Here is a 16,546-nt window from a genome sequence, read left to right on the forward strand (position 1 = left end):
TGATGGGTCTCATACAAAGTAAAACAAATTACCATTCAGTTTGCCTCACAAATGGGTAAAATTCCAGTCATGTATTGGTTGTTGGTTGTCATTCACTTTGACAGAAAACACCGAACCCGCCAATGTCATTTCTTTTCTACTATGGGGGTCCCTTTACTTCTATGAGGAGACTGGGACCCCGCCAGCCCACCCTCAGTTCAAAACCTGACCATGACAGTATAAAACTGTCAAAAATATTTTACTAATAATAACATGTTAACACTTTTTATGCGTTTTGTTGGTCACATATCTGAAAAGTCAAGGTAGTGGTGTGGCATGGTGTGATGCGGGTCAGTAGCGACCAAAAATATGCATTTAATAACTACAAATAAGAAAAAAATGACATCAAAACTGAATTCACAACTGACTTTATTAGAAACGAAGCACCTTATTTATACTGAAATAACCAATTTCTGGTAGTATACTAAATACATTAAAGCAGGAAAGATGCAGGTGATGGTGAGCAGGTGGTGGACAGCGCTTATTTCATTACAAGTCAAAGGTGTGTTTCAGCCATATTTTATCTCAATTTTCAACATTTTATTTTTTTATATATAAGTCTAACAAAATAGAATTTACTGTCATCTTCAACAAACAACCTATATAACCAGTCAAAGGCCTTTTTTTATAGTGGATTTACTTGTTTGACAGTCATGTCAGAACAAAGAATATCGTTTACTAATTGAAATTATTTCGTTCCTTGTATTATACCCCTGATCCAGGGCAGGAAGGCAGAAATCTTGGTGTAGCCGTTTGGTTTTTTGGGAGTATCACAGTTGTTTTGGTCAAAGAAAGAAGCAATACCGACTGCAATGCTGTTACACACCAAAGGACCCCCAGAGTCTCCCTGCAACAAACAAGTACAATGTTAGCACACTGCCAAACTGCTATTATATAAAGCCGCTGCTTAAACTATAAGCAGCTGAATATAAAAAGTGTTCAGAACTGGGAATAATTTACCATGCAAAATCCTTGATGAAGACCACCAGCACATAGTATGTTCTTGTAGTCCCAATGAGCTTTGCATTGATTGTTGCTGAGGACTCTAATTTTGGCCTCCAAAAGAACATTACTTGGAGTTCCATTGGTTCTTGTGCGTCCCCACCCAGCTACACTGCAGAGTGTACCCTCGTTCACGTCTCCGGTTATTTTAGGGATGGAAATCAAAGCAGCGTTTTTGCTGTTTTTAGCTGACCTTCCTAGCTGTAAGAAAATAATCACAATTAGTAAACTGAATCAAATATGATCAATGAGACTGATCCCTTGTAGAGGATACTCTACAAGCAAATGCTCTACAAGCCAAACAAATTTCTGTAATTACTGCATTTAACTTCAAAAGAATCTTTGCACAGATAAATGGACCCAAAAAAAAGCGTCTGGGAGTGATTTTTTTACCTTCAACAACATGATGTCATTGCTCGGATTATTGCCATGTGTAAAGTTTGGATGTATGTAGTGCTCCTTTACAGGTATGCAGTCAAAGTCATTGGCATTGAGATCATGAGCGCCAATCACTGCTGTCACTCCTGTCTCTTTCAGACTGTTGAGAAGAACCAGATAGTAGTTATGCAAGTATTTTACCCTTTTTTATTATTATTATTATTATTATTATTATTATTATAGATGGTATTAGAGAAGAAAGTGTTTCACTCCAGCTCCTTCTTCAGGAGAAACTAACAATAGTAGAGGTACTTCAGTTCATCATGCACTGTTGTGTTATGTACTTTATCTGTCCTACAAGGGAAATTCATCATGTTGCTGGCTAGCTATACCCAATCTGGAAGCAGTACAGGGTTGCCAGCAGAACTGTGCCACCTGGGGCAATGGGGGGTTAAGTGCCTTGCCCAAGGGCACAATCAGGCATACCTAGTCAGTCGTGGGGTTTGAACCCACAACCTTCCAGTTGATGGCTCACCTCTCCTACTAGGCTACCAGCCAGCCATTTTATGTATGATGCTTGTAAGTCATTTTATGTATGATGCTTGTTAGTCATGCACTTGAGTTAGTTTCCTCTTTCACAGAATTGGTTTCATTCTGGTCTTGCTGAGCTATTTATAGTGATCGGTCTTAGCCGTTAGCATTTTGTTTGCTGTAAAAAGTATGGGAACCACTGCATTAATGTGGTATGTAATGTGAAGGTTCATTATATCCTTTAAATATTTGTTTCATTTACAACCCCATTTCCAAACAAGTTGGGACACTGTGCAAAATGTCAATAAAAACAAAATGCAATGATGTGTAAATAATTTAATCCCTATATTTAATTGAAAATAGTACAAAGACAACATATCCAATGTCAAAACTGAGAAATTCTATTGTTTTTTGAAAAATATATGCCCATTTTGAATTTGATGCCAAGAATACATTTCAAAAAAGTTGGGACAGGGGCAACAAAAGGCTGGTGAAGTTTTGCAATGCCAAAAAAAACACCTGGTGGTTAATTGGCAACAGGTCAATAACATGATTGGCTATAAAAAAGCATCTCAGAGAGGCTGAGTCTTTCAGAAGTAAAGATGATGAGGAGTTCACCACTCTGTTAAAGACGGCACTATCAAATATCAGATCAAGATCAAAGATCAAAATTTGACATTCTTTTTGGAAATCATGAATAGTGTGTCCTCTAAGCTAAAGACCCCTCAGCTTGTTATCTGTGCACAGTTTAAAAGCCAGTATTCATGATGTTATAGGGGTGCATTAGTGCACATGGCATGGGTGACGTACACATCTGTAAAGGCACCATAAATGCTGAATGATATATACATATTTTGGTAACATATGCTGCCATCCAGACGACGTCTTTTTCAGGGAAGGCCTTGATTATTTCAGCACGACAGTGTCAAACCACATTCTGTATGTATCACAATAGCATTGCTCCATATTAAGAGTCTGGGTGCTAAACAGGCCTGTCTGCAGTTCAGACCTATCACCACTGAAAACAATTGGAATATTATGAAATGAAAAATACAACAAAAGATATTCAGAACTGTCTGAGGAGCTGAAATTCTACATCAAGAATAGAAAAACATCACTTTCAAAACTACAGCAGTGTCTCCTCAGTTCCCAAACGCTTACAGGGTGTTGGTAAATGAAGAGGTGATGAAACACAGTAGTAAACAGGCCCCCGTCCCAACTTTTTTGGAACATGTTGTCGGCATCAAATTCAAAATGGGCATATATTTTTCAAAAAACAGTAAAATTTCTCAGTTTCAACATTTGATGTGTTGTCTCTGCAGTATTTTCCTTTCCTTTTTTGTGGGACCTTTCTCAAGAACACATTTAAGGGAAAACTTTTGATGAAAATATTAAAGATATTGGTGAATGAGCCCCTTGGTTCTTAAATGGTTAACTAAAATGGTTATATTATGGCAGTACTTCTCAAATTTTTACAGTCCTGTCCGCCCTCAGACTTAAACTTCCTGCTGTGGACCCCCTCTCGCTCCTCATATCCACATACACGCGTATATTGCGGTGATGCTTATGTGAGTCATTGTGGCTTATAAAATCAATCCACCTTAAAGGTTCTGTGAAGGTACCTTTTTCGCTCATCAAGGTACAAACAATGTTAATGTTCCCTCAAAAGTACAACAGTGGTTTTAAGATCTAATTGTGAACCTTAAATTAGTTTTTCATTGTAGAAAAGTACATATTTTTTCCTTTTCATAACCTAATGTTTTAAAACAGAACAATAAAATAAAAAGCCTGGAGATGAGATGGGGTGTGGGGAGTCAGTACAACTTTTTGATTGTGATACTGTTATGTTCCCTGACTAAAGGTACTGAGATGTACCCTTGAGGGTCCCACGCCAGTGACAAGAGGAGTACTGCCCCAGTGATAGTTTTGTACCTTTTTTTCTGAAAGTGTAGGTAGAGAACATAATTGCACCATATGCAGTTGCAATTATATGTTTTGATGTTACACTGATTCCATAATCTCCATCTTTACTCCAGGCTTTTTACTTTATTTTCTGTTTTTCTCTGAACGCTGTCAGAGCTCAGGGTGACAGAGGACTGAACTTTTGACATTTCTAATCGGAAAGGCTGCAGCCTTGATATGAGGGCACGTATGTGAGAGAGAGTGTGTGGCTGTGAAATAAACAATAAGTAACAAAATGTTCACTAATTCAGGAGACAGATCACATACCGCAGTGTCTGCTTAGAATTTCACACGTAAACACACGAACAAAATGCTAACGGCTCGGCGTTGATCAAATCAGCCACAAATGAACAGCTCGCAACAACCGCGAACACCCGTGAAAAAAAAGTGTGAAAATGAAACTAACTGAAGCTCATGACTAAAAAGTGTCATAATTTCTCTGTATGGCTTTTTCTAAACAGAAAGCAGTTTAGAGAACTTCCACATAAAGTGTGTATTTTCAGAAGAACCCTTAAAGTGGTACATAATGAAAATATCTTATATCTTCCTATATCTTAAAGGTTCCTCTCATTTACAAACATCGTTCATAAATGGTTAAATGGTTAACTAAAATGGTTCTTCTGTGGCATCTCTCAGAGAATCCATAGTAGCACTTTTTTTAAGAGTGCATCCAGGGCACGAGGGGTCACTGAATGGTTCAAAGAGTATGAAAATGATGTAATTCATATGCTAACAGCCTTCACAGTTACAAGATCTCAACCCAGTGAACACCTACACTCTCAGAAACTTAGTGGCAGTGCCCTTCTTATCACTGGGTTGGTACCCTCAATGGTACATCTCAGTACCTTTAGTCAGGGAACATAATTGTACCATAATCCATTGAAATTATATTTTCTAGGTTGTACTGACTCCACACACCCCGTCTCGTCTCCAGCCTTTTTATTTTATTGTTCTGTTTTAAAACATTAGATTATGAAAAGGTACCAATAAGCACTTTTCACCTGGAAAAAATCTTATTTAAGGTTCACAATTGGACCTTAAAACCACTGTTGTACCTTTGAAGGAATATTTAGATTGTTTGTACCTTGATGAATGAAAAATGTACCTGCACAGAACCTTTATTTCTAACACTGTATAAGAGATTTTGGACTGATGTGTTAAACAGCGCTCTCCATCATCAAAACGCAGATCGAGGGGAAAATCTTTTGGAAGAATGATACAGTATAGTTCCAGAGACTTGTGTAATCAAGGCCAAGGTGCATTGAATCTGTTCTGGTGGCTCATGGTGGCCTTATTATGACACCTCATTCTGTTTATTTCCCCTAATTTTCACCTGATTATCATTATATATTAGCATTATTTATAAAAGATTATTTACTTATTGTTTTCTGTTACCGCTGGAGCTCAGAGAACACTCAAAATAAAAAAAAAACGTACCTTGCCCAGCAGTGCGCAGCCGTCATAACAAAGAGCGGAGACACGAGGAACCCACCACACATGTGATTTTTATTTGCTTGAACAGAAACCATGTAGGGCCTGGAGTGGGGTTTAGCCACTGTACCATTCACTATCTCAACATTTACACTGGCTGAGAGAGAAAGAGTGAAGCCAAGCTGATTATAACTGTGCTTACACTTATGCAAACATTAATGTTATGGACTTCATGGAGATCGACATTTATTTACCATGCATCTGAAACATTGTTCGTATTCAGTTTATGGGCATGCTCAGTAAATTAAGCATTAAAAGACACAATGTATTCCTTAAAAACAGTACTGATCTCCTATTTTTCAGGTATCATTTCTGATTACAGGTACTTGATTTTGGTAATCAGATTATGTAATGCATATTAAATGTAATTCCAACACTAAAGATGTGTGTAGGTGACACTTACCAGAGTGGCTCAGGTACGGCAGCAGGGCAGCCAGCAGAAGCAGGGAGACGAGAGCCATGATGCAGCAGAGAGAGCATCTGTTCTCTTCGGTGAGGAACAGGAGTTTAAGTGGTAAACGCTCCTCCTCAAAACCCCATTTCCTCCCTACCACAGTGAGCTCTGCTTTCACAGAGATGTGTCAGAATGTGTCCTTAATGTCAGCAACCACAGCGTAGAGCTCTTTTATACATTTTTGAATGCGTTACAACCTCACAGTCAGACATAACAGAATATATAGCCAATTTAATTCAACATCATTTATGACTAGTTGATTAACACCCTTGTCAGTTCAGTTTACAATCTCAACCCTTTAAATGGCCAGGGCCCACTGGTGGGCCCAAGGTTTTATTACACGCTTCTATAACCAAAGAATAGCTCAGACAGTTTGCACTAGGGTCCCTGTAGTTACTGAATAATAAGCCTTTGTATGTAATAAGCCTGGGATTTTAAAGGGTTGATTTAAAATAGTAATCACTAATATGCACAGTGGTGGACTATTAGAATGAGGCCCTTAATTCAGACAATAAATTTAAAACAAAACACTACAGACATACTTTCTTTCTTTCTTGAAGTTTCTGGAAACCATCTAAAGGCCTATGGCACTTCCCTTCTGAATATTTCTTACTTATATCTGAAAACCAGTGCTGGGTAATATTGTGACTACATATAATCTAGATTACATAACCCCAAATCAAGTGCCTGTAATCAGATTATCATCAACAGATTTCATTTCCTTTTCTCGTGATTAATGTTTGTAAGCATTACATTAGTAAGTCATTGTTATTTTGAATTTAGTGAGTGTGATCATATACTGCATAACACACTCTCAAAAATAAAGATTCCTCATTCGGTTCTAGGCCTATATGTGGAGATAAACCTGGGGGTGCACAAGCATGCACTGCACCTTCAGCTTGAATGTTTGCACCTTTTATTGAGCTTTGGGGAAAATGCATCTAGACAGCCTGACTAAGAGCAGCGGCACAGCAGGCAGATAACGGTTTATATATGTAGAGGGGCTCCAGTCGGGTAGTATGGAGACTACTTAATCCACATAATGCTTGTCTGACTGATAAAGCCTGAGGTGTTTGTGTGACTGCTGAAAGCAGAGTACTGTCCTGCAGTTAGCTTTGCCTGTTGTTAGCATACTGGATGTTTGATAATGTCAAAGAAATGAATCAAATGAAGCTAGCAAGTAGACTTATAGGTGTGGACATGTTAGGCTGTGTGTTCAGATGGTTTGAACTTCTTGCAGCTGATTGTTATTATTAATCCACTACTTACTATGAATTATTCTGTAACTGCTATTAAATATTTGCGAACTGCTATGATTTATTCTGTTACCACTATGAATTATTCAGTAATTACTATGAATTGTTTAGCAACTATTATGAATTATTTAATAACTACTATGCATTATTTGGTATATACTATGAATTATTTGGTAACTACTGTGAATTTTTAGTAACTATTATGGATTATTTGGTAACTAGTATGAATTATTTGGTAATCACTGTAAATTATTTAGTGACTACTATTAATTATTTAGTAACCACTATGAATAATTTGGTAACCACTATGAAGTATTTAGTAACTACTATGAATTATATGGTAACTACTATGAATTATTAGCAACTACTATGGATTATTTGGTGACCACTATAAATGATTTAGTAATTACTATTAATTATTTAGTAACCACTATGAATTATTTGGTAACCACTATGAATTATTTAGTAACTACTATGAATTGTTTGGTAATCACTATAAATTATTTAGTAACCACTATGAATTATTTGGTAACCATTATGAATTATTTAGTAACTACTATTAATTATTTAGTAACCACTATTAATTATTTGGTAACCACTGTGAATTATTAAGTAACTACTATAAATTATTTAGTAACTACTATTAATTATTTGGTAACTATGAATTATTTGAATTATTTGGTAAGTTCTATGAATTATTAAGTAGCTACTATGAATTATTTGGTAACCACTATGAATTATTCAGTAACTATTACAAATTATTCGGTAACTACTATGAATTATTTTGAAACTGCTATAAACTTTTCAATAAAGACTAAGAATTATTTAACTACCATGACTTATTCAATAACTACATCATTTATTTTTTATGTACTATGAATTTTCAGTAACTAATGTGAATCATTCAGTTATCATTCAATCATTCAGTCATACTTATGAAACTGCTAAGTAAGCTGGCGACCCCGCACCCTGTAGAGGCAAAGGGTGTGATAGTGTGATAGTTAGTGATAGAGTGGGAATTTATATCAGCCCCTGTGACAGATTCACTGAAAGATTCCACTCGAAGACTCTGTTTTATTCAGTTGTACATTTCTCAGGTGTTTTGTATGTTGTGAGGTTTGTTTCTGTTTTTTGGCTGTAATTTGCTGGTTTGTTCTTTTGCATATCGTCGCTGTCCAAAGAAAAACAGTTATCTCCAAAATAGTAACTTTACAGGAGAGGGCAAAAACGTTCTTTACTTTCAATGTATGTTAATGGAAAGAGATTTTATTCTAAGCAATTTTGGAGCATTTCTATTGGCCCAATCATCATGAACAGATGCTGAGCTCAAATGATGCAGAAAAGTACAAATCACAAAAAATGGAGATACATGGTTTTCATTGGACAGCGATAATAGCTTAATATGAGTCACTTTCATTTTTAGACCCCTCTATTCTCATATTCCTGACACTGAAAGATGAAGAACGTGTACTTAATAGCTGTTTAGACTGGAAATATAATGGAAATTAGTGTTTGTCTCCAAACTCTGTCTATATATGAGTTTGGTACTGTCAGATGCCTACAGATGCAAACCTTGACTACTTACTGCTCCGTTTAGGCAGTTTCTCATGCTTTTAGTGAGCAAGAAATGGGCAGGAAATGTTATCCTCAAATCAGATAACAACTTGCTGATGAAATTTTTCAAAATTAAACTGACAACCACAAATATAAGATTGTGATATGAGACTCGCCCTTCACACTTCTACTATGGGCTGGAGACAAAAAAAAGAAACTAACAAAATATAGTTACATCAGCAATGAGTGAGTTATTATTTTTCTCATGGCATTCTGACTCAAGTGCATATAGGCATGCTTGTGATACACATCAACATTTTTTCTCAGGTTGCAGTGTGCTGAGGCGCATACTGTATAAAAGTCACAAATGCTCTGCTGACTCAATTACTGCAGAGTTCCAAACCTCCTCTGGCATCAACATCAGAACAAAAACTGTGTGCTGGGAGCTTCATGGCCTGGGTTTCCACAGCCGAGCAGCTGCATGCAAGCACAATGCCAAGCATCGGATTGAGTTAATGTAAAGCCACTAGACTCTGGAGCAGTGGAAAAGTGGTGAATGCTCAGGGGAACGTTACCTGTCTGACTGTATTGTGCCACCCGTAAAGTTTGGTGGGGGAGGGATAATGATATGGGGCTGTTTTTCAGGGGTTGGCCCTGGTCTCTCAGTTCCAGTGAAGGACAATTATAATGCTTCAGCAGACCAAGACATTATAGACGATAGTAAACTTCCAACTTTGTGGGACCAGTTTGAGGAAGGCCCTTTTCTGTTCCGGCATGACTGAGCCCCAGTGCAGAAAGCAAGGTCCATAAAGGCATGGCTGGTTGAGTTTGGTGTGGAAGAACTTGACTGGCCTGCACAGAGCCCTGACCTCAACCCCATCGAACACCTTTGGTATGAACGAGAGCGGAGATTGTAAACCAGACCCTCTCGTCCAACATCAGTGTCTGACCTCACAGATGCTCTTCTGGATGAATGGGCAAAAATTCCCACAGACTCCAAAAATCTTGTAGAAAGCTTCCCAGAAGAGTGGAAGCTGTTACAGCTGCAAAGGGGGACCAACTCCATATTAATGCCCATGGATTTAGAATAGGATGTCATAAAAGCTCCTGCGTAGGTGTCCCAATACTTTTGTCCATGTAGTGTGTATGCCATTTTCAAATATGGGGCATATATTTCAGACATATATTAACATACATAAACATATGTTTAATACATAAATTAAGTAATATGTGCTGGCTTCATGTTATATAATATAATGTTTTCATGCATCTTCTTTGTACCTTCCACATACTTCCTAATGACATGGAAATCGGTATAATAGCTACATAACTAAACTCTAAATACAAGCACATTGTAAGCTGTGCAATAAAATTATAAAATAATGAATAAATGAAAATATTATTCCCCGACACATTTAAATAACAATCAACAGAGTAACATTTATAACTACTGGGATGTATTCACCCACCTATAAGACATATATGTATGTCTTACATACATATATATGTATACATGCTAAATGTACATCTCCATTTCCAAAAAAGTTGGGACGCTGTGCAAAATGTAAATAAAAACAAAATGCAATAATGTGTAAATCATTTAAACCCTATATTTCACTGAAAAAGACAACATATCAAATGTTGAAACTGAGTAACGTTATTGTGTGGTTGTGCTGCATCCACAAATGTAAAACGCAAAAAGAAAACATATATAAATAGGATGCAGAAACACCGCCACCTTCTCTGGGCCTGATTTTATTTAAAATGGACCAAGAGGAAGTGTTCTGTGGCCCGATAAATCAACATTTGAAATTCTTTTCGGAAATCACGGACGCTGTGTCCTCCAGGCTAAAGACCACTCAGCTTGTTATCAGTGCACTGTTCAAAAAGCCAGTATTCATGATGGTATAGGGGTGCATTAGTGCACATGGTGTTGGGAATTGTTTTATTTTGATTTATTTTGTAGTTTTATGTTATTCAGTGTTAAACAGAATGCATGCCCTGTTCTCATGGTTTGAATAATAACAGCATTTTATGACACTTCCTGGGGACAGGAGCAGAACACTCTTTTTACGACAGTAAGGTATTTACAACAGGATTCAGATCAACGTATGCTGCCATGCAGGCAATGTCTTTTTCAGGGAAGGCCTTGATTATTTCAGCAAGACAATGTCAAACCACATTCTGCACGTATTACAACAACATTGCTCTGTATTAAAAGAGTCCGGGTGCTAAACTGGCCTGCCTGCAGCTCAGACCTGTCTGAGGAGCTGAAATTTTTGTATCAAACAAGAATGAGAAAACATTTCACTTTCAAAACTACAGCAGTTGATCTCCTCATTTCCCAAACACTTACAGAGTGTTGTTAAAAGAAGAGATGATGAAACACAGTAGTAAACAGGCCCCCGTCCAACTTTTCTGGAACGTGTTGTCGGCGTCAAATTCAAAATGGGCATATATTTTTCAAAAAACAATAAAATTTCTCAGTGTTCTACAAGTACAGACGATATTGATGATCAAGTATATGCAAGACGTTTCCAAGAAGCAGTCCTCACGCTAACAAAAGCTGTCAATGTCTACGGGCCGGTGAAATGACCTCCAGCCAAAGGAAAATGCTCAGACAAAGTGCACAAAATTAAGAGTGATAAAAATGTGAGAAAGGATAAAAAAGGTAGAACAAAAATAGTTCAAAATAAATACCAGACGAAGGAAAGACCATGCAAAGTCATAAAAAAGGACAGTGTCCAGTGTATGGTCAAACCTGCAAGTCATGCAACAAAAGAAACCCCTTTGCAACAATTGGCAAAAGTCAAAGCTAAACATGGTTGAAAGAAATGAAGAACAGGAAGATTTCTTCATAGGAACTGTTGAAATCAAAGGTATTGAGAAACTAAGAGCAGCTGAGCTTCTTACAACTAAAACGAGTGAGGAAAAATCGTGCTTTCAAGCTCAACACAGATGCTGAATGCAGTGTCTTTTTGGAACAAATCTATAAATCACTTGGAATCAGTGAAAAGCTCAAAAGGTCAAGTTGCAAGCTGCTCACATACTCTGGCCACCAGATGTCGCCAGCAGGACAAACAGCGCTTACCTGCAAGTACAAAAGACAGAAACACAAAACAAGAGTTCCAGATCATCAGTAATGATGTACAAGCCATACATGGACAACCAACTGAAAAAATTAGGCCTGGTTGAAAGAATACATGAAGTCAAAGCCAAAGATGATATGGGTGTGGTCATCAGACAAAGCCTAACAAAATCTGAATCTGCATCAGTCCACAACAGCCATCAAGCATGAGCACTATCCACTATGGACAGTTGAAGAGGTGGTATCAAGTATGCCAAATCCAAAGACACTCTCAGTACTTGATGCAAATCAAGGCTTTTGGCAGATCCAATCTGATGAAGAAAGCTCCAAATTTTGCACATTCACCATGCCCATTGGAAGATGCAGGTTGCTTTGTCTTCCATTTGGGGTATCACCAGCCTCTGAGGTGTTGCAGCGGGCAATGGCACAGATGATCAAAGGTCTGGACGGTGTTGTCAACATCATCGATGACATTCTTGTCCAGGGAGAAACAGCTGAAGAGCACAATCACAGACTCAACTTGCTATAAAGAGGTAGAGAGCGGAATTTCAAACTAAACAGAAACAAATGCAAATTCAGAACCAAATAGACTATGTGTGGTTATGTGTCCCTGCAGAAGGCCTCAAGCCAGGTGAAGAGAAAGTAAGAGCTACGACACATGCCACCACCCAAAGACAAGCAAGGAGTCATGAGATTTATGGCCTTAACTTTCAAATTCATACTCAACTTATGTGAAGTCAGTGCTCCTGTTAGAAGGTTACTAGAATGTGATACTGAATGACCCTGAAACAATGAATCTGAAAAACCTGTGTCACTTTCAGTGGATGCCAGTTTAGAGGGAATCGGAGCAGTTATACTGCAAGAAAGCAAGCCAGGAGCACTAACCGATTGCCAACCCAAGTACATGCAAATCAAAAATTGTGTATGGCTGTGAACAGGTCCATCAATATGTTTATGGTAGAGAAATTCACATAGAGTGACCACAAGCCATTTGGGGGCATCTTCAGAAAGTCCCTGCACAAAGTCGCACCAAGGTTTCAGAGAATGCTTCTCAAGCTTCAAAGGTACAGTCTCAAAGTTATATATAAACCAGGCAAAGAAATGCATATGCAGATGCACTGAGCTATGCATACTTCGATGAACAGACTGAAAACTTTGCTGAAGAGCTGGAAGTCAACTAGGTCACACCTCAGCTGCCATATCTGAGGAAAAGCTGAACAGAATCAGAAGTGCAACAGCTGCTGATACTGAAATGCAAATGCCACATACAGTAACCAAGAAAGGCCAGCCCAATGGAAAAAGTGCAGTTCCCAGAGAGATCCAGGCATACTGGACATTTAAGGAAGAAATAAGCTACACATCAGGGTTGCTGTTAAAAGCCCTGAGGTTCAAAGCAGAATTCAGCAGTTTTGCAAAAGACTGGGAGTTTCAGCACATCACTTCAAGCCCAGGCCCCAACCAGGCAAATGGCCAAGCTGAGAGAACAGTTCAGATGGTTGAAAGCCTACTCAAGAAGGCACACTGTGGTAAGGCTAAGGGATCCATACATTGCCCTATTGGGGTGCTGCAACACCACCTGAGGGCCTAGTTTTCTCCCCTGCACAGCTTTTGATGGAGCACTCCAAACTTCTAGTTTCCACCACTGTCCTAACCCCTGAAATAACTTTCAGACACAAGACAAGTTCAAAGTGAAATAACTCTCCACAGACAATGTTTTTTCCCAGACATTCATGCTGGGAAAAATGTAAGAATTCAAAGAGGCAAGTGGCAACTGGCAGGAGTACATGAGCCGCCAAGATCATTCACTGTTCAGACACCTGAAGACATACAGAAGAACCAGAAAGCATCTTCTGAAAACAAGAGAAAAACACTTTGTAGCAGCTTCAACCAGTGCAGCTGCAGATTCGCAGTGAGAAAGTCATGTGAGCGATGCTGACACCTCCAGCAGTCACAAGACAGAGCGACCTAACAGAGTCTCACCCACAAGAAGGCTACGAAGATTAAGAGAATGAAAAAAATCACCTCAAAAAAGGGGGATGTCATGTACCTAATCGGGATCTGTACTACAAAGTGTGTTGTAATGATGTGAGGTATGTTCTGAAACAAAGAAATGAAAAAAAAAGAGATGCTGCAGCAGCAATGGAGGTTTGTAAGCTGATCACCAAAACCACCAAACGTTTTGTTTTGGATGCTGGTATGCTGGTCAACCTGCATGACCATGCTGGATGAGCAGCTAAACCAGCACCAGACCAGCACTAGACCAGGACAGACCAGCATAGAATTATTAGTTGCAGCATAAGACAAGTTGTTACTTAGCAACCAGTGCTCAGCCGCATGATACAGTTATTGTGGAGAAAACCTTCTGTTATCAGAGCCAGTTTAAAGGGAGGCTGGTCACTTCTTATGTCTACCATTATATCAAAAACAAGACTGCAAAACGCAAGAGGGCACCATGAGCAAGTCCTCAGTGAATGGGAATTAATGGAGCTAAACAGCTATAAATGAAAACTCAAACATGTTTCTAGCCATTGGTCCATGACCTTCCTTTCATTTTGGAAAGGAGCAGGATGTATTCCATTAAAATATTAAAGAAAACCGTATCAGTATCATTCCATTTTTCTACAGAAAATGGGTTTTGGGCAGTAGGATATTTGTAAGGTGAATCGTCTTTGCTAGCATCCCTGCTACCGCATGCTAATAGGATATTTGTAAGGTGAATCGTCTATGCTAGCATCACTGCTACCGCATGCTAATTGGTGGGCGAGCTGATCAGCTCATTAGCTGAGTAAAACAGTTCACCTTCACTGATGTCATACTGTAGGTACTGTTAGGCTGGCTTTACATGGTGAAACTTTAGTTGCTTGAAGCCTACATGAAACTAAACTGCACTTTGTAAAGTGTCCTGCAACTCATTTGAAACTCAGCCGCAACAGTTGCATGAAACAGCCAATCAAAATGCAGACAGCACATCATGTGATCGAATCAGACCAGTGGACAAGAAAATAAAAAATAATCTGCAAAAATATACCAGTAGTGTTGAAATATTTATGCTGTTCTGTGTTCAGAAATGTGCTTTTTCTATATAAAAATTAAAAGCTATGATTTTGCCCCATAACAGCCTGTTCATTTTGGCCATAGAACGCCCTCTAATGTTTGACAAACATGGAACATTTCTCCAATGTTATCACCAATAACAGCACCAATAACAGAACTTTCCTCAACTAATCAGATTGTGTGGTTGGAACTAACTGTTGCATAATATTGCATAACCATCAGTATAGTAACTCATCAGACTTATTTAAGCATAAGCATAATATTTAAACATTGCTAATGTCCTGAGTTTCTTAGAGAACAGTCAGTTTCTGTGCAAATAACATGAGCAAATATGCGTGTGAAAGCACTGGGCCTTGCCTGATTCACTGTGTGGGGTACACATCGGTACACTGCGGCTGTAAATGGCACAGCTAAGCTCCCATATGATTATTTGCACAAGAGCAGCCAGATGATCCATTTGATTAAAACTTCCTACAATGACATTTCCCGTTTACTCCAGCATGTGAGAAAGAGAAGCCTTGCTTAAAAAAAAAAACATAATATAAATAAGATTACTGGAAGCAGTTGGCTTTTACACGTCCGTGTTTGAATAGCATCGAAGAAGGAAGTGAAAGAAAGATAAGATAGAGTAAGATTGTGACGCAATGCCCCTGACAGTTTATTTCCTTTGATTTCACATATATTTATACAGAAAAAAGGAGCCACAATTTCATCTTCATCAAGCGTCCTGTAAGTAGTGTTCATCTAAAGCTTACACATAAAAACAGAAAACAAAATCCAAATATACAATACAAATCACCATAGAACAAAGTATGAGAACTAAATTAAATGTACTGCTTTTTAGCAAACCGGTCAACCACCATCTGAAATAGTCTTTCTTCATCAGTTTTTTTAATTCAGTCTTATGATTACATTTCTCCTCATTTGGATGTCAGATGTGAAGTGTGGGCAGGTGGGCTTGGCTGTGTGAAGGTGGCACCAACAATAACAGCAGAAGAAAGAGTGAAAGGGAGATGAAGTGTCTTAGAAAAAAAGGACAACCTGATGTGTGAAAAGAAAATACAAAAGACAAAAATGACTATTAATAAGCACTACACTAAGGCAGCGTGACTCATGACTCATTGTTTTGCAATGCTAACATCACATGTCTGCTTTAGACTTGGTCAAGAGTAGAGGTAATAATACTTTCTACCTTTTCATCTATATATTATAAAACATTCTAGTTTCGTATCCAGAGACTGTCCTACATTCAAATAATAAACACTGATGTGCTGTTACACCATAATTGACTGACACCACAACACTCTGCTTGAGCTCTGAATAAAGCTTCCATTTTTATGTGCTTATTTACAATGATTAAAGTTAAAATGTCAGCACTTCAGACGTTTTGCTTGCAAATAACACGGTAGACGGTTATTTAAAGGGAGATTTCTGCATAAATCAGTGGTTGAAGAAGTAATCCAGAGTGGTTTGACATGAAATTGTGAATTGCAGAGAAAGTTATTGGCACTACTGATTTCTTTACAGTGGTGGTGATAGGAACCAGTGGTCCTGATATCTGCAACACAAATAGAGCCATTGTATTTACTACCAAAATGACCAGTGAACCTACTCCACTTTTAATACAACATAACGTTGATAATGTTACATTAATGCTAAATCTGAAATAATAATTGGACAACTCTACCTCACGAACATCCTGCGAAAATATGTTTTAGGCTGAAATCTTATCACAAA

The 16,546-nt window shown here is 38.1% G+C and overlaps 1 protein-coding gene across 1 annotated transcript; it reads right to left on the reverse strand.

Moving 5' to 3' along the window:
- Positions 1 to 391: 391 nt before the first annotated feature.
- Positions 392 to 6,539, reverse strand: LOC118819032 (mast cell protease 2-like). Its single transcript, XM_036586633.1, has 5 exons — positions 5,807 to 6,539; positions 5,350 to 5,500; positions 1,435 to 1,579; positions 1,000 to 1,242; positions 392 to 886 (listed from the first exon to the last, which is right to left on the reverse strand). Exons 1-5 carry the CDS (start codon positions 5,862 to 5,864, stop codon positions 728 to 730), a joined length of 756 nt encoding a protein of 251 aa, XP_036442526.1. The 5' UTR covers positions 5,865 to 6,539; the 3' UTR covers positions 392 to 727.
- Between the last annotated feature and the right edge of the window lie 10,007 nt (positions 6,540 to 16,546).

This window comes from Colossoma macropomum, unplaced genomic scaffold (assembly GCF_904425465.1).
Source record: "Colossoma macropomum unplaced genomic scaffold, Colossoma_macropomum, whole genome shotgun sequence".
NCBI lineage: Eukaryota > Metazoa > Chordata > Actinopteri > Characiformes > Serrasalmidae > Colossoma > Colossoma macropomum.